Consider the following 22,830-nt stretch of genomic DNA (forward strand, 5'->3'; position numbering starts at 1 on the left):
AAAAAAAAAAAAAAAAAAAAAAAAAAGATAGGGGCTTGGTCTGTCACCCAGACTGGAGTACAGTGGTGAAATCATAGCTCTCTGCAGCCTTGAACTCCTGGGCTCAAGCTATCTTCCCTCCTCAGCCTGTTAAGTAGCTAGAACTACAGGGGCATGCCACCATATCTGGCTAATTTTTTCATCCTTTATAGAGATGGGGTCTTTCCCTTGTTGCCCAGGCTAGTCTTGGACTCCTAGCCTCAAGCCATCCTCCTATCTCAGCTTCCCAAAGTGCTCGATTACAGACATGAGCCATCATGCCCAGCCACCCCTGTTTGGTTTTTTTGTTTGTTTGTTTTGAGACAGAGTCTTGCTCTGTCGCCCAGACTGGGGTGCAGTGGCGCAATCTCAGCTCACTGCAAGCTCCACCTCCCGAGTTCATTGCTTTCTCCTGCCTCAGCTTCCCGAGTAGCTGGGACTACAGGTGCCTGCCACCATGCCCAGCTAATTTTTGGTAGAGATGGGGTTTCATATGTTAGCCAGGATGGTCTCAATCTCCTGACCTCGTCATCCGCCCGCCTTGGCCTCCCAAAGTGCTGGGATTACATGCATGAGCCACCGCGCCCGGCCTGGTTTTTTTTTTTTTTTTTTTTTTTTTTTTTGAGGCAGAGTCTCAATCACTCAGGCTGGGGTGCAGTGGTGCAATCTCTACTCACTGCAACCTCTGCCACCCAGGTTCAAGCAATTCTCCTGCCTCAGCCTCCCAAGTAGCTGGAACTATAGGCGCCCGCCACCACGCCCGGCTAGTTTTTTGTATTTTTAGTAGAGACGGGGTTTCACCATGTTAGCCAGGATAGTCTCGATCTCCTGACCTCGTGATCATGCCTGGGGATGTACTCCAGTATGAACTAGATGGCAGCAACCAAGGATTATTCCTGCCAGAAACGTATAAACTGAATCTAACCCTGGCTAATATTTTTGTATTTTTTTTTTTTTTTTTGAGACGGAGTCTCGCTCTGTAGCCCAGGCTGGAGTGCAGTGGCCGGATCTCAGCTCACTGCAAGCTCCGCCTCCCGGGTTCACGCCATTCTCCTGCCCTCGTGATCCGCCCGTCTCGGCCTCCCAAAGTGCTGGGATTACAGGCTTGAGCCACCGCGCCCGGCCGTATTTTTGTATTTTTAGTGGAGATGAGGTTTCACTGTGTTGCCCAAGCTGGTCTTGAACTCCTGGTCTCAAGAAGTCTGCCCACCTGGGCCTCCCAAAGTGCTGGGATTACGGGCATGAGCCACCGCGCCCTGGCCACGTCTCTTTTTTTTTTTTTTATTATGTGAAATTTCAAACATAGAAGTTGAAAGATTAGTACAGTTAACATCTTCCACTTAGGTTCAGTAACTGTTAAGATTTTCCTACTTTGCTTTATGTGTATATGTAATTCTGGATTTTTTGTTGAACCCTTTGAAAGTAAATTACAGACATCAGGATGCTTTACCCCTAAATTAGGCATCCATGGAGAATAAGGATGTTCTCCTTTACCACTTTAAGACCATTATACCTGAGAAAATAAACACAAATTCTCTGATATTCTAACGGTCAATTTTCACATATCCGCAGATTGTGGGGCCGTTCAGAATCTGTTCATAGTTGAGTTGGCATGCATTCCGTTTATGTCTCCTTAGTTTCCTCCCGTAGTGCAGAAACTGTCCCTACACCCCATACCTTTTTCTTTTTCCTGTAACATTGATTTATTCACCCTAGCAGGCCGGTTGTTTTGTAGAATGTCCTGATTGTTTATCTATTTCCTGATGGAGTCATTTAACTCGTCCCTCTTTCCCTTACATTTCTTATTAAATGGGAATTGTGTCTGAGGCTTGGTTAGATTCAGTTTATACGTTTCTGGCAGGAATAATCCTTGGTTGCTGCCATCTAGTTCATACTGGAGTACATCCCCAGGCATGTATGGCCTGGCTTTTCTGATGTGGGAAAATTTGATCACCTGGTTAAGTGGATGTCTGCCGTGTTTGTCCATTGAGAAGGGACGTTTAGTTCTCGTGGTTAGTAAACAGTCTATGAGGTGATACTTTGGCACGTCCTGTTCCCTAATAGCCATTTACTCAGTGGGTTTCACATGTGTGAGCTCCTTCTGAACCAGTTATCACATTGGTGTTTATAAAATGGTGATTTTTCTAATTCTTTTTCTTTTTTCTTTCTCTTTCAAGAGGTATTCCCCCAATACCCCTTTGAGTTTGAGTGTCACTATAGACCCATACGCTATTTACGGACTTGTTACAGTCAGTCAGTCTTCCGAAGGTTCCAGTTGGCTAGCCTCTTGTGTCTTCTTCATGTGTTTATATTGTTCTTTGGGTGCTTCCTGCTTTGTGGCACTGCAAGATGTCCTGGGCTCACTTTGAACTTTCCCTTCCCCACCCTAGAATCAGCTGTTTTTCAAGGAAGCTGTAGTATTTAGAGACCAAAACCTGGGTGCTGAGTGTGTATATTGTTTCTAGGTTCTTTCAGTGAATAGTGCTAGAGACTTGACTTTTCAAAAAGTTTCTGTTAGTATTTTAAATTTAAGATTAACATCATAGCCATGTTTGGTGGCTTATGCCTGTAATCTTAGTCCTTTGGGTGGCTGAAGCAGGAGGATTGCCTGAGGCTAGGAGTTCGAGATCAGCCTGGGCAATATAGTGAGACCTTCTGTCTAAAAAGGTAAAAAACCTGGCTGGGTGCAGTGGCTCACACTTGTAGTCCCAGCAGTTTGGGAGGCTGAGGCGGGTGGACTGCTTCAGCCCAGGCATTTGAGACCAGCCTGGGCAACATGGCAAAACCCTGTCTCTATAAAAAATACAAAAAATTAGCCTGGCATGGTGATGTGTGCGTGTAGTCCCAGCTACTCAGGAGGCTGAGGTGGGAGGATTGCTTGAGTCGGGGAGGTGGAGGTTGCAGTGAGCTGAGATCATGCCACTGCACTCCAGTCTGGGTGACGGAGCAAGACTCTGTCTCAGAGAAAAAAAAAATGAGCTGGGTGTGGTGGCATGCCACTGGTCAACAGAAGGAGACCCAGACTCTAAACAAAGAAACAAGAACGTTACAAAGACTTTTTTTTGAGATGGAGTCTCACTCTGTCACCCAGGCTGGAGTACAGTGGCGCCATCTCAGCTCACTGCAACCTCTGCCTCCCAGGTTCAAGCGATCCTCCTGTGTCAGCCTCCCGAGTAGCTGGGACTACAGGCACACACCACCACATCCAGCTAATGTATTTTTAGTATTTTAGTAGGAACGGGGTTTCACCATGTTGGCCAGGCTAGTCTTGAACTCCTGACCCCAGCTGAACTGCTTGCTTTGGCCTCCCAAAGTGCTGGGATTATAGGTGTGAGCCACTGCTCCCAGCCAGACTTTTTTTTATTATTATTTTGAGAAAGAGTTTCAGTCTTGTTGCCCAGGCTGAAGTGCAATGGCGTGATCTCGGCTCACTGCAACCTCTGCCTCCCGGGTTCAAGCAATTCTTCTGCTTCAGCCTCCTGAGTAGCTGGGATTACGGGCATGTGCCACCACGCCCGACTAATTTTGTATTTTTTGTGGAGACGGGGTTTCTCCATGTTGGTTAGGCTGGTCTCGAACTCCCGACTTCAGGTGATCCGCCCGCTTTGGCCTCCCAAAGTGCTGGGATTACAGGCGTGAGCCACTGCACCTGGCCCCAGCCAGACTTTTTTATACTAAAAGTCTTTCCTCTTAATAACACTGTGATGTGGATTTGTTTGATTTATTTTACAATGGTAATTAAATAGCATCAAAATAACAAAGTCAGTACAACTGCTGACTATATCTGGTGAATGAAACTTAGATTTTATTTGTGTTTTTTGTTCTCTGAGCATATCCCATTGAGATTTTACAGTCAGAATGTTCTTCAAGTTACTTGAATAATCTTTCATCTGATTATTCATGTTACCAATTATGTATACAATCCCCTTCCTCCCTCCCTTCCTTCTTCCCTTCCTTCTTCCCTTCCTTCCTTCCTTTTCCTTCTCTTCTTCCTTCTCCCTTCAAGGGTCTAGCTCTGTTTCCCAGGCTGGAGTCCAGTGGCGCAAACATTGCTTACTGCAGCCTAGACCTCCTGGACTCAAGCAGTCTTCCCACCTCAGCCACCCAAGTAGCTGGAACTACAGGCACGTGCCACCACACCTGGCTAATTTTTTTTTTTTTTTAATAGAGACGGATTTTTCCATGTTGCCCCAGGTTCCAGGTCGGTTTTGAACTGCTGGGCTGTAGGCTGCGATTACAGACATGAACCACAGCATCCGACCAGGTTCATTTTCTTCTGTGTTTAATTTTCTTTCTTTTTTTTTTTTTGAGACAGGGTCTCACACTGTTGCTCAGGCTGGAGTGCAGTGACACAATCTTGGCTCACTGCAGCCTCCGGCTCCCAGGTTCAAGCGATTCTCCATCCTCAGCTTCCCCAGTAGCTGGGATTACAGGTGAGCACCAACATGCCCAGCTGATTTTTGTATTTTTAGTAGAGACAGGTTTCACCATGTTGGTCAGACTGGTCTTGAACTCCTGATCTCAAGTGATCCACCCACCTCGGCCTTCCAGAAGTGCTGGGATTATAGGTGGGAGCCACCGCATGCCTGGCCTGTTTGTGTTAATTTTGTGGTTTATTTCTTTTAACTTTTTAAATGTGTAAATTGGTTACATGAGTCAAAAGTCAAAACTGAAGCATGGGGCCGGGCTTGGTGACTCAACGCCCATAATCCCAGCACTTCGGGAGGCCAAGGCAGGTGGATCACTTGAGGTCAGGAGTTCCAGACTGGTCTGGCCAACATGGTGAAACCCATCTCTACTTAAAATACAAAATTAGCCGGTTGTGGTGGCAGACACCTGTAATCCCAGCTACTCGGGGGCCTGAGGCAGGAGAATTGCTTGAACCTGGGAGGCAGAGGTTGCATTGCGCCACTGCACTCCAGCCTGGGCAACAAGAGCGAAACTCGATCTCAAAAAAAAAACAACAAAAAAACAAATATGAAAAGTGTTTTTTGACCAGGCACGGTGGCTCACGCCTGTAATCCCAGCACTTTGGGAGGCCGAGGCGGGCGGATCACAAGGTCAGGAGATGGAGACCATCCTGGCTAATGCTGTGAAACCCCGTCTCTACTAAAAAATACAAAAAATTAGCCGGGCGTGGTGGTGGGCGTCTGTAGTCCCACCTACTCGGGAGGCTGAGGCGGGAGAATGGTGTGAACCCGGGAGGCGGAGCTTGCAGTGAGCCGAGATGGTGCCACTGCACTCCAGCCTGGGCGACAGAGTGAGATTCTGTCTCAAAAAAAAAAAGGCCGGGCGCGGTGGCTCAAGCCTGTAATCCCAGCACTTTGGGAGGCTGAGACGGGTGGATCACGAGGTCAGGAGATCGAGACCATCCTGGCTAACACGGTGAAACCCCGTCTCTACTAAAAAAATACAAAAAACTAGCCGGGCGAGGTGGCGGGCGCCTGTAGTCCCAGCTACTTGGGAGGCTGAGGCAGGAGAATGGCGTAAACCCGGGAGGCGGAGCTTGCAGTGAGCTGAGATCTGGCCACTGCACTCCAGCCTGGGTGACAGAGTGAGACTCCGTCTCAAAAAAAAAAAAAAAAAAAGAAAAGTGTTTTTAGACATGTCATTTCTACTGTTGGGTGCCCGTCACCCCCAATTCATTCATTTCTAGTCTGTGCTTCCAGTGTTTCATTTTGCAAATATATATAATCTTAATTTCCTTCTTCTCTTATGCAAAGTACAGCACATTGTACATACTTATTTGTATCTTGCTTTATTTCCTTAAACAGTCTATCTTGGAGATCTTCCTATATTCCTGTTTTTTCTTGCCAGATATGTTGTTCCCAGGTTTTCATCGTGATAAACAATGCCCTGGTGGCGGTTGTCGTGTTTGTCTCCTGGTGTGAGTGTGCAGAGATTTCTCTAGGGTCCCATCACACCTGGAGTGGGCCTGCTGCAGCATGGTAGGGTGTATTCATGTGCCCTTCCTAGATGATACTAGTTGGTACTCTTCATCTTTTAGAAAGGGCCGCTGAAGAAGGGAGGCAGAGTGGCTCACTCAGGGGCTCAGCACCAAGAACACCTTGAGTTATTTTCCAGGCATACAGCTGGGCACTCTAGCTGTCATCCTAGTCCTCAGCTTGCCCCATTTTTTTCTCCTCAGGCTCCCCCCCAACCAAGCGGCAGCGGCGGAGTCGAGGCCGGCCCAGTGGTGGTGCCAGACGGCGGCGGAGAGGGGCTCCAGCCGTACCCCAGCAGCAGCCAGAGCCCGCCAGACCTTCCTCCGAAGGCAAAGTGACCTGTGGTAGGTGTCTGCAGGCCTTGGCAATGCGTGCCCCGGGCGGGCTACAGAGGGTGGGAGAAATGAGCATTTTTCTGGGGCATATGACACACTTGGCAGATGGGTGGCAGCTCTCGTTCACCACAGTGGAATTCTTGTCCTTTCTCTTGCCATCTTGCCTGTCTGCATCCTGTCCATCATTGAAGGATCAGATCTTGTGCCACCTCCTTCAGGAAGCCTTTCCTGACAACCCCCTGCCCTAGTTTCATTTGTGTATTCAGTAAACATCTGCCTGGGTTTACTTATTCAGACGTTTCTTGTGCAGTGGCAGCATATCACAGGCTAAAAAAACAACGATCCTGGATCAGGCTGCCTGATTTACATCCTGGTCTTGGCACTTAAATAAGTTGTCCAACCTCAGGCCAGTAATTGAACCTCTCTGCCTCAGTTTCATTTCATTTCTTTTTTTTTTTTTTGAGACGCTGTCTCTCAGGCTGGAGTGCAGTGGCATGATCTTGCCTTACTGCAACCTCCGCCTCCTGGGTTCAGCAGTTCTCCTGCCTCAGCCTCCCAAGTAGCTGGGATTATTGGCACCCACTGCTGCGCCCAGCTGATTTTTGTATTTTTAGTAGAGACGGGTTTCACCATGTTGGCCAGGCTGGTCTCTTACTCCTGACATCAAGTGATCCACCTGCCTCGGCTTTCCAAAGTTCTGGGATTACAGGTGTGAGCCACCGCGTCCAGCCATCCACCTCAGTTTCCACATCTGTAAAGTGAGGCTGATAATCGCCTCCCTGTTTGGATTGTTGGGAGAAAACAGATTTACCCACGATATGCCTGGAGCAGCGCCCAACCTGGCACACGCTGTACGAGGGTTTATTGTTCTCACTGTTGCTGCGCAGTATGCCTGGGGCAGGAGTGCTGCAGCGAGGGTTCCCGATCTTATGGAGCTGACCTAGTCAGGTGACCAGTGAGACTGAAGATCATTTTAGACAATGATAAGCGCCACGAAGAGAGGGTGGGAGCATGTGGAGGAGCCAGGCTGGGGCCGGAGCAGCTGGGCCTGGAGGACCACGGCAGGGATGACAGTTTGGATTTTATTCCATGCACCAGGCACTGTCAATGGGTTTTGAGCAGGAGGGTGACATGATGTGATACCTCTTCAAGGAACTCTAACTCCATCTGGAAAATCGGTTATTAAGCAAGTTAGGGTTTTCAAAGTGTTTAAGCACGCACTGGGCATCTAGTAGGTGCTCTGCTAGGTGTGTGTTAAGTAGATTAATCGCTTGAAGAGGCTGTGAGGTCTGCAGAGAAGGACTGGGCAGAGGTCTGGCCTGGGGGTCGTGTTGGAGAGGGTGAGAAGTGACCTAGGAAGTAAAGAAGGGCACTGGCCATAGGGCTGACTGTGGACACAGTGGATTGGGGACTCTGCTGTGAGACTACTTTGACCTTGCCCTTGAGAAATTCCACTTGGTCCTGTGGGGAGGACACAGCCATGAGCACCACCTCAACTGTAGTACTCCTTTGTCTAGTTGGGCAGCCTTTGGAAACACAGAAGGGATCAAATATGGTCTTCGAGCTCTCAGGCTGCAGAGAAGACAGATCAGAAAAGTGGCAGCCAGGCTGGTGTGACAAGTGGCACAGGCATCGTGAGTGCAGGGGCTCTGGCGTGTGCAGGGAGTCCCCTGGCCAGCCCCAGTTTCCTTGTGGAGGTGCCATGTCTAGAACAAGCTCAAGGAAGCTGGAAGAGGAGCTGGGAAGGGTAATCCTGGCAGAGTGACTTATGTGTGCAGTCCCTAGCCGGATGTGGTCAGGGCTGAGTCTGTCTGGAGCAGAGGCTTTGTGGGTGAGAGCGGGTTGAGATGAAGCAGGCAGGGGGCCTTGAAGGTTTGGATTTTATTGCAGGGGGCGGTGGGTGGGGGAGCCATAGAAGGGTTTATTTGTTAATTCCTTCATCCAGTTTTTATTAGTGAGTATCTTCTCTATACCAAGCACTGTTCCAGGCATGGAGGGCACAGAATTGGACCAGGTGAAGAAATTCCTCAGCCTCCAGAAGTTTACATTATAGTGGGTGAGACAGATAACTCGAAAATAAGCCAGCATAGCAGGTGGCATCAGCTAGTGACAAGTGCCCTAATGAAACATGAGGCTAGGGGTGGTGCTGAGCCCCTGTGGAGGGCTGAGGCTGCTGAGGGAGGGGAGGAGGCACTTGGGGGAAGCGGCAGGTGCTCAGGGTGGAAGGGTTCAGTGGAGGAGGCCAGTGTGGAAGCCGGAGGTCAGGAGGCCTAGTTGGAGCTGGTGAGATGCTGGCGTGTCTTGTCTTCCAGGAGACCTTGGCCTGGAGGTGCTTCCTTCTGCCATCTGCAGAGCTTTCTCCAGTCCACAAAGCATGCACACCTGCCCCCTCCTAGTGCCCATGATGGCCCTCCAGGGAGTGGGCATCATGCCCACTTTGTAGATGAGGCCGCAGATACCTGTTCTGGGTGCTGTCAGAAGGAACAGACCTAGAGAGCCAGCCCTAGGTCCAGGCAGCTACGCGGGCTTGTGGGGCAGAGTTTGAGGGGGTGGTTGCCTGGTGTGACTCCCCCTCGAATCAGCCAGTAATTCCCAGAGCCATCAGGCTGGCTGGGCAGGTGAGGGAGTCATTGCCTCAAGGAAGACAGGAACAGACCAAGGGAGGCTTCGAATGTTTCCCGAGGCGAGGAGGTTGTTAACCAGGGCATGGCTAGGCCTCTGTGGGAGATGGGTGAGCAGGTCTGACTGCTGACTCACCGGGCAGGGTGGGGCTGGAGTAAGGTTCTCCCCATCTGGGCTCCTGTTTTTCCCTCTGGAAAATGGGATGGCGGCCGGGCGCAGTGGCTCACGCCTGTAATCCCAGCACTTTGGGAGGCTGAGGCGGGCGGATCACGAGATCAGGAGATGGAGACCATCCTGGCTAACCCAGTGAAACCCCGTCTCTACCAAACACACACACACACACACACAAAATTAGCAGGGCGTTGTGGCGGGCGCCTGTAGTCCCAGCTACTCAGCAGTAGAATGGAGTGAACCCAGAAGGCAGAGGTTGCAGTGAGTCGAGATCGCACCACTGCACCACTCCAGCCTGGCTCCGTCTCCAAAAAAAAAAAAAAAAAAAAAAAAAGGGATGGCTTACTTTTAGAGAGGCCAAATGCCAGAGGTGGAAGGCCTGACTGAAGAAGAGGCCTGCCATTCTTAACCCCTCCTCAGCTGTGATACCTGTGACTCCCCGCCAGCTGCCCTCCATTGAGGGATAGAACTAGACAAACTCCCAACTGCCTGAGACAGTGAGGAAGGGCACCTTGGTGGTCCTAGGCTTGGACACAGGACATCTGAGCGACCGTGTCCTTCTCAGGGTCTGTGGTGGGCACTACACACCTGGCCGTGAGTTCTCAAGACAGCCATTGAGGTGGGGTGACATCTTGCAAAGGAAGAGGCATGCTCAGGGAAAGGCAGTCACTAGTCTCAGTGGCAGGGGGCAGAGCTGGACTGAAACTTGGGTTTGTTTATTTGTTTATTCCATATGTATTTATAGAGTGTTTAGTATTTGCTAGGTTAGCAGGGATGGGAGGCCCTGCCCTCATTGAGCTTGTGTTCTGGCGGGAGAAAGCCAAGGGAGAGATTTCAGATGTCAGGGAAAGGATGTTCCCGATGGAGAGGACAGCGGGAGCACAGGCCCAAGTGGGATGTACCAGTGCTCAAGCGCAGCGTGGAGGATGGCAAGGAAACTGGCAGGAATGGAGGAGACCCCTAGGAGAGGGAACCAGGGCAGATCCTGCGGGGCCTGGGTTTTGCATTTCTTTTAATTATGGAAAGCAGTTGGAGGATTTGAATGACAGGATCAGCTTTGCTTCTCCCCTGCAATTTTTTTTTTTTTTTAAATTTTGAGACAGGGTCTCAGTCTGTCGCCCAGGCTGGAGCACAGTGGCTCAATCTCAGCTCACTGCAACCTCCGCTTCCCAGGTCAAGTGATTCTCCAGCCTCAGCCTCCTGAGTAGCTAGGACTGCAAACATCACCCACCATGCCTGGCTAATTTCTGTGTTTTTTTTTTTAGAGGCAGGGTCTTGCCCTGTTGCCCAGGCTGGTCTTGAACTCCTGAGCTCAAAGCGATTCACCTGCCTTGGCCTCCCAAAGTGCTGGGATTACAGGCATGAGCCACCGCCTGGCCCCTGCAATTTTTTCTGTGGAAAATATACCAAAGTGAATAGACTAGCTTCAGCCATTGTCAACTCATGACTGATCTCAACTTAGGATAATTAGGAATTTTGGAGTCAATTCTGGTTGCCCTATGATGTCATCTGTAGATGTTTCACTGTGTATTTTATGTTTTTGAGATGGAGTTTTGCTTTTGTTGCCCAGGCTGGAGTGCAATGACACGATCTCAGCTCATTGCAACCTCTGCCTCTTGGGTTGGAGCGATTCTTCTGCCTCAGCCTCCCGAGTAGCTAGCATTACAGGCATATGCTATCACACCTGGCTAATTTTGTATTTTTAGTAGAGATGGGGTTTCTCCATGTTGGTCAGGCTGGTCTCGAACTCCCGACCTCAGGTGATCTGCCCGCCTCGGCCTCCCAAAGTGTTGGGATTACAGGTGTGAGCCACTGTGGCTGGCCAAAGATAAAAATAGGGTTTCACACCAAAAAAGATTAATAACTCCTTACTATCAAATACCTGATCAGTGCTCAGATTTTCAGTTGTCTCATAAGTATAGGTTCTCTGAAGTCTGTCCTTTCCCCTACCATCTGTCTTTCTCTGCCTTGCATTGTATTTTTTGAAAGCAGTTGTCCCGTAGCATTTCCCGAAGACTGGATTTTGCTGACTGTATCCTGCAGTAGGGTTGATTCAGTGTGTTCTACCCTGTCTTTTGTATTTCCTGAAGATTGGTAGTGGGGTCTGGAGAGGCTTGATCAGATTCTGGTTTGATGTTTTGTTTTCCTCAAGCCTGCTTCTGAGGGTGTGTTGTGCCCCTCCATCAGGAAGCAGGTGATGGCTGCTTATCCCTCTCTGGAGTTGGAGGCAGCTTCTCCTCATTGCCTCAAATCAGTAGTTCAGTAGGAGTTGAAGAACTTTCCATTTGACATGATGATGCTGGCTTTGTTGTGGAGAAGAGATGAGTGAGGCAAGCCAGGATGCTGGGAGGGGTCCCACCATTGTCCAGAGGGGGCTGGTGCTGGTCCTGGTGTGGTGGCAGGGGCAGGTGTGGGGTCTCTCCACTGAAGCACATTGGCCACCTCTCTCCAGCAAGGCTGGAAGCCCTCCAGTACTGTGGAAGCACAGGTCCTCTTTTTCCCCAGCCCACCTGTGTTAGTTCATTTTTGTGTTGCTATAAAGAAATACCTGAGACTGTGTAATTTGTAAAGAAAAGAGGTTTATTTGGCTCACGGTTCTTCAGGCTGTATAAGAAGCATGACGCCAGCATCTGCTTCTGTTGAGGACCTCCAGAAGCTTCCACTCATGGTGGAAGGCCAAAGGGAGCTGGCTTGTCACATGGCAAGAGGTGGGGGGTGGGGGAGCTGCCACACACTTAACCAGCTGTCACGGGAAATACCAGAGCAAGAACTCACTCGTCATCAAGGGATTCATGAGGGACCCAGCCCCATGATCCAACACCTTCCATCAGGCCCCACCTACAATATTGGAGTCACATTTCAGCATGAGTTTGGGAGAGAACTCACATCCAAACCTGATCACCACCCAACTAGGAACTCTTGGAGGGAGGACTTGAATGAGGTTCATCTCTGGGCTCCCAGACACACCCAGCCCAGGACCTGCTCCCTCGAACTTCACCCTGGTCCCCCACTGAGTAGCCCATTTCACTTGATGTCCCATCTGCCCCGAAGAGAGACTGGTGAGGTGGGCGTGGGGGACAAAAGGGTGCCGGGCCTACCTGCGTGGAGGAAGCAGGAGCAGCTCTCCTCTCTAGGAAGGCGTGGCACCTGCCCCTGCCCTCCCAGGGACAGGGAACTTTTCCCCACAGCTGCCAAAGTGGAAAAGATGCAGCCAGCTCCCGGTCCAGCACACATGGTGCTGGATACTCTTCCCGCCTCCCTACTCAGGGCCACACTGGACAGTTCCTCCACTTCTCTCCGTGTCTACTGCTCTCATCCTGGACAGCCACTTGTGACCCTTCCCCACCTGCTGCCGTGGCCCTGTTTCTACCCACCTGCCACTTCACAGCACAGCTGGAGTCGCCCCTAAGTCAGCAGGTCCTGCCTCTTGTCCTCTCTGCATGCCTGGCCTTCCTGGCCTCCCCTCTTTCCTTGCATTCAGCCCCAAATTATCACAATAGCCCCACGTGGGCGGCTGCTAGGGGGAGCCTTGTTTTACACAGGAGGCCACCGAGGTGCAGAGAGGTGTGGTCACCTCCAGAGGCCGTAGAATCTTGAGTCTGCTGGCGTTTGGGATTGAGATCAGCCTCCCTGACCTGGCTGCCAGTTCTCCTCTAGTGCCCTTCTCCCCTCCACGTTCCTGCCACACCGGCCCCTCAGCCTGTGCAGGCCTGAAGTTCATTTTCTCTCTGGACTTCCATGAATGCTCATCTCTCCTGAGAATGTCATTCTTTTTTTCTCTCTTGTTTTTCTTTCTAAACCTACTTGTCTTCCTTCACATTTTACTTCAGATGTCATTTTCTAGAGAGATCTCTGATCCTTTCAATCTGAACTATAACTTGCTCTGTCTGATTTTCTCTGCTGGCCCTCAGATGTCTTTTAGTTGTGTATTTGATGTGTATGGTTCTGTGTGAGGTAGCAAACAGGATGGGGTAGTTCAGAGCGCAGATGCAGGAACCAATACTTCAGGTAAAATTCCAGCTCTGCCATTTCCTGTCTGGTGGCCTTAGGCAGGTGACTCAACTTGTGTGCCTCAATTTCCCCATCTGCAGAAAAGGGATAATAACAGCATCACCTCATAAGGTTGTGGGGACAATCAAAGGGGTCGGCAGATGTGAAGTATGTAGTACTGTGCCAGCCCATAGTAAAAGCTATATGCAGGTGTCACCTGTTGTGATTATTTTGGGGAGGGGTAAAGCACATGATTGGGTGCTAAGGGTGGAGCAGAGGCTCAAAGAAGGCTCGCCTTCTCCTATTGCCTGGTGACACCTCCCTGTCTTTTCCCTGTGCACCATGATCATGCTTTCCAGCTCAGAGGTGGGAGTGTGGTCTGCTGAAGGATTTGCTCATCTGTAAACGGGGCTGATGAAGTGCTCTGAGGATTAGATGGGCTGAGAGAGGAAAGCCCTTGAGTAGAGCCTGGCTTGTGGGGAGTGCTTCCTAACTGTGGGTTACACGTCTCCCCGTCCCACTTGTGGCAGGGCCCTCGTGTCACCGTAGCATGCCTGGCATTCATGAAATATCTGTTGAATAAGAGATTGAGGCTGGGCGCGGTGGCTCACGCCTGTAATCCAGCATTTTGGGAGGCCGAGGCGGGCGGATCACAAGGTCAGGAGATCGAGACCATCCTGGCTAACACAGTGAAACCCCCGTCTCTACCAAAAATAAAAAAAAATTAACCGGTCGCAGTGGTGGGCGCCTGTAGTCCCAGCTACTCCGGTGGCTGAGGCAGGAGAATGGCATGAACCCACGAGGCAGAGCTTGCAGTGAGCCGAGTTCATGCCACTGCACTCCAGCTTGGGCAACAGAGCGAGACTCCGTCTCAAAAAAAGAAAAAAAAAAAAAAAAAAAAAAAAAAAACAGAGCAAGGGAGAAGAGATCTGGCCTTGCCTTGTCCCTCTCCCCTGTCCACTGTGACATGGTAGGGGCTCTGGGTGAATTGAGAATTTACACCAGAGGTTCACGCTGGGGAGAAGGACGAACTGAGAGAGGACTCAACTCACTAGCTGAGCCTTGGCAAGTGTTCTGGATGGAGGAGGTAGACAGGTCATTTTCTAAGTAAGGCTCTTGTTGGGAACATTTTCTTGTGACTCGAGTGCAGGGTATGGGGGGACATGGGAGGGGTTGGAGGAGTCCAAGGAGGAGGTTGGCTTAGGGACCCATGAGAGAGAGGTGAAGGCCTGGGTAAGGGCCATAGTGGTAGGGAGGTGGGTGTCGAAATTACAGTTCCTGTTTCTGGGAGCCTTCTTTGTCGTAGGGCTGTGAGTCAAGCATTTTACGAGTTGCCTCATTTAATCCTTGTGACCTCAATGTGCAGCAGGGACCTCTTGTTTGTTTGTGTGTCAGATGGGGAAACAGGTTCAGAGAGGTGAGGTCACATACCCAAGGCCCCATAGCTTAGAGAGTGGCAGAGCTGGGACTCACCTCAAGGTCTGTAGGACTCTGCCACCTGGCCCTGCCTCTGTGGCCAGCCACCCCTGTGTGGCCTGGAACAGGCGCTGCTCCTCCCAGCCCCCTGCTTTCCCACCCACATTGATTGAGGTCATGGCCAGTTGCTTACTGGAGTCAAGGACTCAGTCAAGGACCTGGTCCTCTGGATGGAGACAGCTGGGCCTGAATGCCGTGGGAGGGCCCGGGGGCTGAGGCCGGGCAGGCTTCCCTGGGCATTGAGTGGAGAGGATGGGGTTCCCCTAGAGCCAGAAAGAGGAAGGGTTTGGGGTGGGAGGAGGAAGTGGGCAGGGCTGTGAGGTTGTCTTGGGGAGCAGGGGCCCTGTCTTCTCTTTTCTGCTCAGTGGCTGACATGGTCTATGAAAGTTGAAGGGAGCCACAGCATGAGACGTTCCCTCCCAGAGCCTCGTTTCCTTATCTGTCAAGTGGGCTAACGGTGGCCCCTGCCCCACAGGGCTGATTCTACTGCATCCCCAAGGTGATTGGCATATCAGAGGGGTTGGTGGCTGCCATTCCAGGAGCACCCCTTGGACACTGTGTGCAGTGTTAGCTTGTTCCTTTCCATCCATTGCTCTTTTTAATCTTCTTAACAGCTCCTCACAGCAGGAATTGTCCCCTTGTTTAGGCAGGAACCCATGCTCAGAGAGGTTGTGACTTGTCACAGGTCACACTGCTGAACGCTCCTGTGTGGGAATCCACTTCATTAATTGATTGAGGAGCCTACTCTCAGGGACATAGGAGGTTAAATGGCCTCTGTCAGGCACTGCCATTGCCTGGCCATGTGACCTTGGGTGAGTCACTTCATTTCTCTTGGCCTCCATTTCTTCATCTGTAAGTTGGAGGTAATAGGGCCTGTCCCACAGGGTCATTTGTAGGTTAAATGAGTTTCTGTGATTCAAGTACTTGGTGTAGCGCCTGGCAGATAGTCAGCACTCTGTAAGTGTTGGCTGCTGCTATTTCTGGCTCACAGCTAATCCTCAGGACAGCCTCACTGGGTGTGTAGAGAGAATGGGGGTACTGTCTCTAGCCCAGGTGATGGGTGGGAATTCAGAAATGCTGGAAGAGAGGTGGTAAGCGAAGTTCATGATTACAGGATAGCCTCAGAAGTCCAGTGTTCTGTCCCCTGTGCACAGCTGCCACCTCATTTGGGCATATGTGGGGACAGCTGTGACAGAAACCAACTCAAACTGGCTTTAGCAAAAAGGGGAGTTGAGTGTAGCTGAAAATCCAGCTACGATCATGGGCTAATGTGATGACCTCAGGAATCTTTTTCTCTCCGCGGCTGGCCCTATGTAGGATTCCTTCTCTCCTCTTGGCACAGTGGCCCCCAGCAGCTCTGGGCTTCCAGCCCATCATCTTAGCAGCTCTGTGGCAAGAGAGCACCTGACTCCCAGTAGAGCCAGCACAGGTCCAGCCGCAAGCCTCCCTGGCCTGGTCAGGACCCTGCGCGTCCGCAGTGGTGGCTCAGGTGCATGGGAGGGATGGGGAGGTGGCTGGCACCATGTGAATCTCATTATTTGGGGGCTGGGTGTGAGGCTGGTTGCCTAAAGGCAAGTCCTTTAGTTCATGCATTAGTTCTTCACAAATACATATTGAACCCCCACTATGTGCCACAGTTACACAAGTGAACAAAACAGACAAAAACCCTTTCCTTCCTGTCATCTGTCTCTCCACACTGAGTGTAGAGACAGATGATGACCAGATAGTAACTGACAGAGGAGATTAGAAGGTGATAAGTGCCTTGGACAAAAATGGAGCAGGGTGTGGGACCTGGTGTGCTGTGGAGAGGGCTGGGTGGGTGGTTACAGTTGTAAATAGGTTGGTCTAGGTGGGCCATGTTGGAAAGGTGGCTTTTGATCAAAGACCTGCAGGAAGAGAGGGAGCAAGTGTTGTGCAGATCAAGGGAAAGAGCACCCCTGGCAGGGGAGAGGCTTGTTGGAGCAGTGAGGAGGTGGTGGGGCTGGAGAGGAGGAGGACGTACTTGGTCAGGGAACCCACAGAGCTGGGGAGGCTGTGTCAGGACTAGGGTGTGGCTACCGGAAGTGGGTGGAGGGAGAAGGCTGGAGGGAGGAAGGGTGGTGGTGGTCCCCGCAAGCAGTGTGTCTAGTGTTGGCCCCCTCCCTGACAAATCCCTCTTTCCCCTGCAGACATCCGGCTCCGGGTTCGAGCGGAGTACTGCGAGCATGGGCCGGCCTTGGAGCAGGGCGTGGCATCCCGGCGGCCCCAGGCGCTGGCTCGGCAGCTGGATGTGTTTGGTCAGGCCACCGCGGTGCTGCGCTCAAGGGACCTGGGCTCCGTGGTTTGTGACATCAAGTTCTCAGAGCTCTCTTATCTGGACGCCTTCTGGGGTGACTACCTGAGTGGCGCCCTGCTGCAGGCCCTGCGGGGCGTGTTCCTGACTGAGGCCCTGCGAGAGGCTGTGGGCCGGGAGGCTGTTCGCCTGCTGGTCAGTGTGGATGAGGCTGACTATGAGGCTGGCCGGCGCCGCCTGTTGCTGATGGAGGAGGAAGGGGGGCGGCGCCCGACAGAGGCCTCCTGATCCAGGACTGGCAGGACTGATCCCACCTCTGAGTCTCTGGGCCACCTTCTCCTGGGAAGACGACCATCTCTACCCCTAGAGGACTGTCACTCCAGCATCTCTGAGGACTTCGACAGGACCAGGACAGCAGGCCCCTTGACAGCCCCTCCCACAGGATGTGGGCTCTGAGGCCTAAACCATTTCCAGCTGAGTTTCCTTCCCAAACTCCTCCTACCCCCAGGTGTGCTCCCTTAGCCTCTGGAGGCAGGGGCTGGGCCTGTATCTCAGAAGGGAGGGGCACAGCCACACACTCACCAAAGGCCCCTGCACATTGTATCTCTGATCTTGGGCTGTCTGCACGCTCACAGGTGCACACACTTGCTCATGCTCACACTGCCCCTGCTGAGATCTTCCCTGGGCCTCTGCCCTGGCCTGCTTCCCAGCACACACTTTGGCCTAAGGGCTTCTCTCTCAGGACCTCTAATTTGACCACACCCAACCTGGGCTTCAGCCACACCAGTGGGCACTGGAGCTGGGGTGCACATGGGGCCTGCTCACCTTGCCCACCCATCTCCAGCCAGCCAGGGCCCTGCCCAGCTTCAATTTACAGACCTGACTCTCCTCACCTTCCCCCTGCTGCCCAGAGCTGGACATAGACTTGCACTTGGACTGTCATCTGGAGTGTCACGTGGGAGTGTTGTGGCAGCATCAGACCAAGGCCTACTGTTGCACATGGGGCCAAAACCAGTAAACAGCTGCCTTCTTAGAAGGGGAATGCAAAGGCTTTGGGGGTAATGGAAAAGATCTTTTACAAATGATACCAATTAAACTGCCCTGGAAAGGGCATAGGTGGGCATCGGCCTCTCTAGGACTCTTTATTTATTATTTAATTTAAAATTTTTTTAGAGTTGAGGGTCTTGCTATGTTGCCCAGGCCAGCCTCAAACTCCTGGGCTCAAGCGATCCTCCCGCCTCAGCCTCCCAAGTAGCTGGGACTACAGGTGCCTGTCACCACGCCCAGCTTTTGGACCACAGTAGGCTGGGGGAAGGAGTGTTCCTGGCCCAGTGTTAGGGGCTGGAGCTTGGACAGGATGCTGGACCATATGCCAGCTGATAACCACACGCTCGTCTTCCCTCCGGGCCTCAGTCTTCTCATCTGTCAAAGGAAGAAATAGAATATTGCCTCGGAGTCAGAAACTCTTCCAACCATCTTTACACATGCTTTGCTCCTATATGTCCTTAGGGGCTCCCAGAATTTTTTTTTTTTTTTTTTTTGAGACGGAGTCTCGCTCTGTCGCCTAGGCTAGTGTGCAGTGATGTGATCTCGGCTCACTGCAAACTCCGCCTCCCGGGTTCACGCCATTCTTCTGCCTCAGCCTCCTGAGTAGCTGGGACTACAGGTGCCTGCCACCACACCTGGCTAATTTTTTGTATTTTTAGTAGAGACGGGGTTTCACTGTGTTAGCCAGGATGGTCTCGATCTCCTTACCTTGTAATCCGCCCACTTTGGCCTCCCAAAGCGCTGGGATTACAGGCATGAGCCACCGCGCCCAGCTGCTCCCAGGATTTTTAATTTGTTCCGTGAGGTAGGCCAGCTACACCCAAAGCTGATGGAGCCCCTAAGCTTTGGAAATGGAAAAGATAGGCAGCCAGGTGTTCTCTGCCTGGAATTCGTCTCCACGTGGCTCCCTACTGGTTACACCTTCTGGACATTGACCTCTTCACCTGGGTCTCTTTCGGAGGCCAAACACTTCCTCCTGCTGTTCCATGGCTCCAGCTGAGGTTGTGGCCCCTTGCCCTTCCCCCACCCCTCGTGTAAGGGCTCAGGAACTCAAGTTTCTCTTACTCAATACTCAGGGTTTTCCTTCCTGAGGGGGAAGGGACTCAGGGGTGGGGAGTGGGGGGGTAGGGTGGCAGGGATTTCCAAGGCTGCCTTTCCTGCAGGGAGGGATACCACTGCCCACATCTTTGGGCCTGTCCTGGAACTTCAACCTGTCTTAATGTGCAGGAGGGGAGTGGCAAAGACTAGTCCTGAGTCCCATCCAGGAGCCAAGGCCTGGCCCAGCCTGCTGCTATGTGATCCCAGGTTCTGCCTTGACCCTCTCTGGGAGGAAGCTGAGTTCCACCGGACACCTACTCAAGGTCTATTTAGCCCTCAGCCACGCTGTGGGATTTTAAAGCCATGTTTGATGTGAAATGAACTGAGAGAGGGCAGGTGATTTACCTGAGAGGTGGGAGCATTGAGATGGGGAGTACCTTAGTGACTGCAGTTAGGTGAGGCATGAGGTGGGGATTCCACTCCCTTGCCCTGACCCTTCCATTTTCATGACCTAAGGCTGAGGCTGTCCTCTAGGTGGGGTTACCTGTGTTTGGGCTCTCAACTACTGGGCTAAATTCTAGGACCTGCCATTCCCTTGAGCCCCTAGCCCCTGGCTTTTCTCCTGGCCTCATTTGAATACGGCTCCCACCTCAAGGCTGGACACATTTCAGGCTCTGCCCCCTGCTTCCGTTCCACGTTGTTGGCCCCACCCCATTCTCTGGGCCACCTCCCCCCAGCCCTGTTCAGCCTCGGTCCCGCCCAGCACGTGCCTGCCGGAAGTCAGGAGGGCCAACCTTGAGGCTGAAGGGATCTGCGCTGGGGAAGTGCATTTGGCGGGAACCGCGAGGCAGAGGCTCGGGCCTCCAGAGCGCAAGCGCCGTGGAGCTCGCCTGAGTGAGTCAGAGTGCCGGCGAGGCGCGCGGGGGTGAGGGACAGACCCTCGGGGCTCAGAAGTGGGTCAGATCTGAGCCCGGAGAACAACCCAGGGAGCTTCGGGAGTAAAGAAACAGGATCGTGTGGAGACAGGGCGTGCAGCCACGGGAGATCGGAGCCCACGGGAGATGTGGGAGGCCGGCGTGGCCCCACAGAGGAGCGGAACCTTGAGCTGGCCCATGCGGGCTGAGCGGGAGTTCCGCAGAGTGACGGGGCATTCCGGGCACGGGACAGCCTTTGCTGGAATTTCTCGGCCCTTGCAAAGGTCTCGGGATGTGCCTGAATGGGATATAGTCAGACGGACAGAGTAAAAGGTAAGTGGGAACGTGCCACCATCACCCATTCGAGGGTCAGCAGCCATGGTCTCCACGTTTTTCCGCGTGGTGGGGACACAGGCCTGGAACCCGACAGTTACCACACAAGGAGGTCACGTGAGACAGGCCCAGCATGCCTGGGCCGGCAGCAAATGGCCCACAGGTCCCTGAGGAGACTCTGGCCTGGGCGCTGGCTCTGGAGGGTGCCTGTGATGATGCAGACACAGCGGGTCAGAGCCCAGAGGACGCTGAGGGCACCGGGAAGCTCCCTGTGCGTTCTGTTAGGAATCACCACCGCCACCGCCACCGCCCAGATATATTTAGTTGTGAAATAACATTCCTAAAAGCGCAAGACAGAAACAGTTCATATTACCTGAGTTCAGGAGTTCAAGACCAGCCTGGCCAACATGGTGAAACCCCGTCTCTGCTGAAAATATAAAAACTAGCTGGGCATGGTGGCACATGCCTGTAATCCCAACTACCAGGGAGGCTGAAGCAGAAGGATCTCTTGAACCTGAGAGGTGGAGGTTGCAGTGAGCCAAGATTGTGCCACCGAACTCCAGCCTGGGCAACAGTGAGACCATGTCTTAAAAAAAAAAAAAGAAAGGCGTGGGAGGGAAGAAGAAAGGGAGGAAGGGAGGGAGGGAAGAAAGGGAGGGAGGGAGGGAAGGAAGGGAAGAAAATGAAGGAGGGAACCTCCCTTCTTTCCTGTGTCACCCATGCCAAGAAATACATTAGCAGCAGGGACTCTGGGGGACATCAGGGAGCCACCTGCCTACCTTTCTGTCATGCTCTCCTTCCTCCCTCCCTCCATTTCCTTCCCTTCCTTCCCTCCCTCCCTTTCTTCCTTCCCTTCCTCCCTCCCTCCCTTCCTTCCTTCCTTCCTTCCTTCCTTCCTTTTTTCCTTCTTTCCACCTTCCCTTCCTCCCTTCCTGCCTTTCTTCCTCCCTCCCTCTCCTTCCTTTTTTTTTTTCTTCAAGACAAGGTCTCACTCTGTTGCCCAGGATGGAGTTCAATGGCACAATCTCGGCTCACTGCAACTTCTGCCTCCCAGTTTCAAGAGATCCTTCTGCTTCAGCCTCCCGGGTAGTTAGGATTACAGGCTCATGCCACCATGCCTGGCTAAGTTTTATATTTTTAGTGAGAGACGGGGTTTCACCATGTTAGCTAGGCTGGTCTCAAACTCCTGACCTAAGGTGATCCTCCAGCCTCAGCCTCCCAAAGTACTGGGATTACAGGCATGAGACACGGCACCCAACCTCTTCCTTTCTTTCTTCCTTCTTTTCTTCCTTCTTTCTTCTCTCCCTCATCTTCTTCCTTCGTTTCTTTCTTTCTCTTTCTCTTTTTTTTTTTTTTTTTTTGAGACGGAGTCTTGCTCTGCCGCCCAGGCTGGAGTACAGTGTCCGGATCTCAGCTCACTGCAAGCTCCGCCTCCCGGGTTCACGCCATTCTCCTGCCTCAGCCTCCCGAGTAGCTGGGACTACAGGCGCCTGCCACCTCGCCCGGCTAGTTTTTTGTATTTTTAGTAGAGACGGGGTTTCACCGTGTTAGCCAGGATGGTCTCGATCTCCTGACCTCGTGATCCGCCCATCTCGGCCTCCCAAAGTGCTGGGATTACAGGCTTGAGCCACTGCGCCCGGCCTCTTTCTCTTTTTCTTTTGCTTCTTTCAACAGGGTCTTGCTCTGTCACCCAGAATGGAGTGCAGCAGCACGATCACGACTCATTGTAACCTCAAACTCCTGGACTCAAGCAATCCACCTCAGCCTCTTGAGTAGCTGAGACTACAGGCACACACCACCACACCTGGCTAATTTTTTTCTTTTTAGTAGGGACGGGGTCTCACTATGTTGCCCAGGCTGGTCTTGAACTCCTGGGCTCAAGCAATCCCCCTCAGCCTCCTACAGTGCTGGAATTACAGGCATGAGCCACTGCCTTGTTTTTCTTCAATTTTCTAGTTTTTCATCACTCAGTGATAGAGTTAATTTTATCTCTTCTTGAACATAATATAAATGGAATCATACCATATGTTTGCTGTTGTGTCTGGTTTCATTTGCTCAGCGTTTATGAGATTCTTTTATGTTTTCCTTGTCTGTAGTTGACTCATTTATTGGTGTATCATGGTACTCCATTGTATGAATATACACAATGAGTTCATGCACTGAACTGCTGATGGACATTTGGGTTGTTTCCAGTTTGAGGCTGTTATGAATAATGCTGCTATGAACATTCCTGTGCATGGTTTTTGGTGAACAAATGCTTGTGTTTCTGTAGGGATATACCTGGAAGTAGAATTGCTGGACATAGGTATGAGTATGCATGAGTTTGGCTGTCTATACTATTTCCTGTAACTGCTACAACAAATTACCATAAACATGGTGGCTTAACAGAATATAAATGTATTTTCTCACAGTTCAGGAAGCCAGAAATCTACAACCAGTTCCACTAGACTGAAATCAAGGTGCCAGCAGGACTGCACTCCCTCCTGAGGCTTAGGGGAGAATGTGTTCCTTGCCTATCCCAGCTTCTGGTAGCCACCACCATCCCTTGGCTTGTGGCAGCATCACTCCAAGCTCTGCTTCTGTGGTGCCTTCTCCTCTTCTGTCTGTGTCAAATGTTCCTCTGCCTCCCTCTTAGAAGGATATATATGATTGCTTTAAGGGCCCACCCA

The 22,830-nt window shown here is 51.7% G+C and overlaps 1 protein-coding gene across 2 annotated transcripts in view; it reads left to right on the forward strand.

The window, feature by feature from the left end:
• Nucleotides 1–17,952, forward strand: part of DEDD2 (death effector domain containing 2) — a 23,387-nt gene extending 5,435 nt beyond the window's left edge. For both annotated transcript variants that reach the window (XM_025366258.1, XM_025366257.1), the window contains exons 4-5: nucleotides 6,167–6,307; nucleotides 16,726–17,952. In XM_025366258.1, the coding sequence (XP_025222043.1) occupies nucleotides 6,167–6,307; nucleotides 16,726–17,117 (533 nt within the window). In that variant the 3' untranslated portion in view covers nucleotides 17,118–17,952. The remainder of the gene's footprint in view (nucleotides 1–6,166; nucleotides 6,308–16,725) is intronic.
• The last annotated feature ends 4,878 nt before the right edge of the window (nucleotides 17,953–22,830 follow it).

The sequence above is a fragment of the Theropithecus gelada genome, chromosome 19, assembly GCF_003255815.1.
Source record: "Theropithecus gelada isolate Dixy chromosome 19, Tgel_1.0, whole genome shotgun sequence".
NCBI lineage: Eukaryota > Metazoa > Chordata > Mammalia > Primates > Cercopithecidae > Theropithecus > Theropithecus gelada.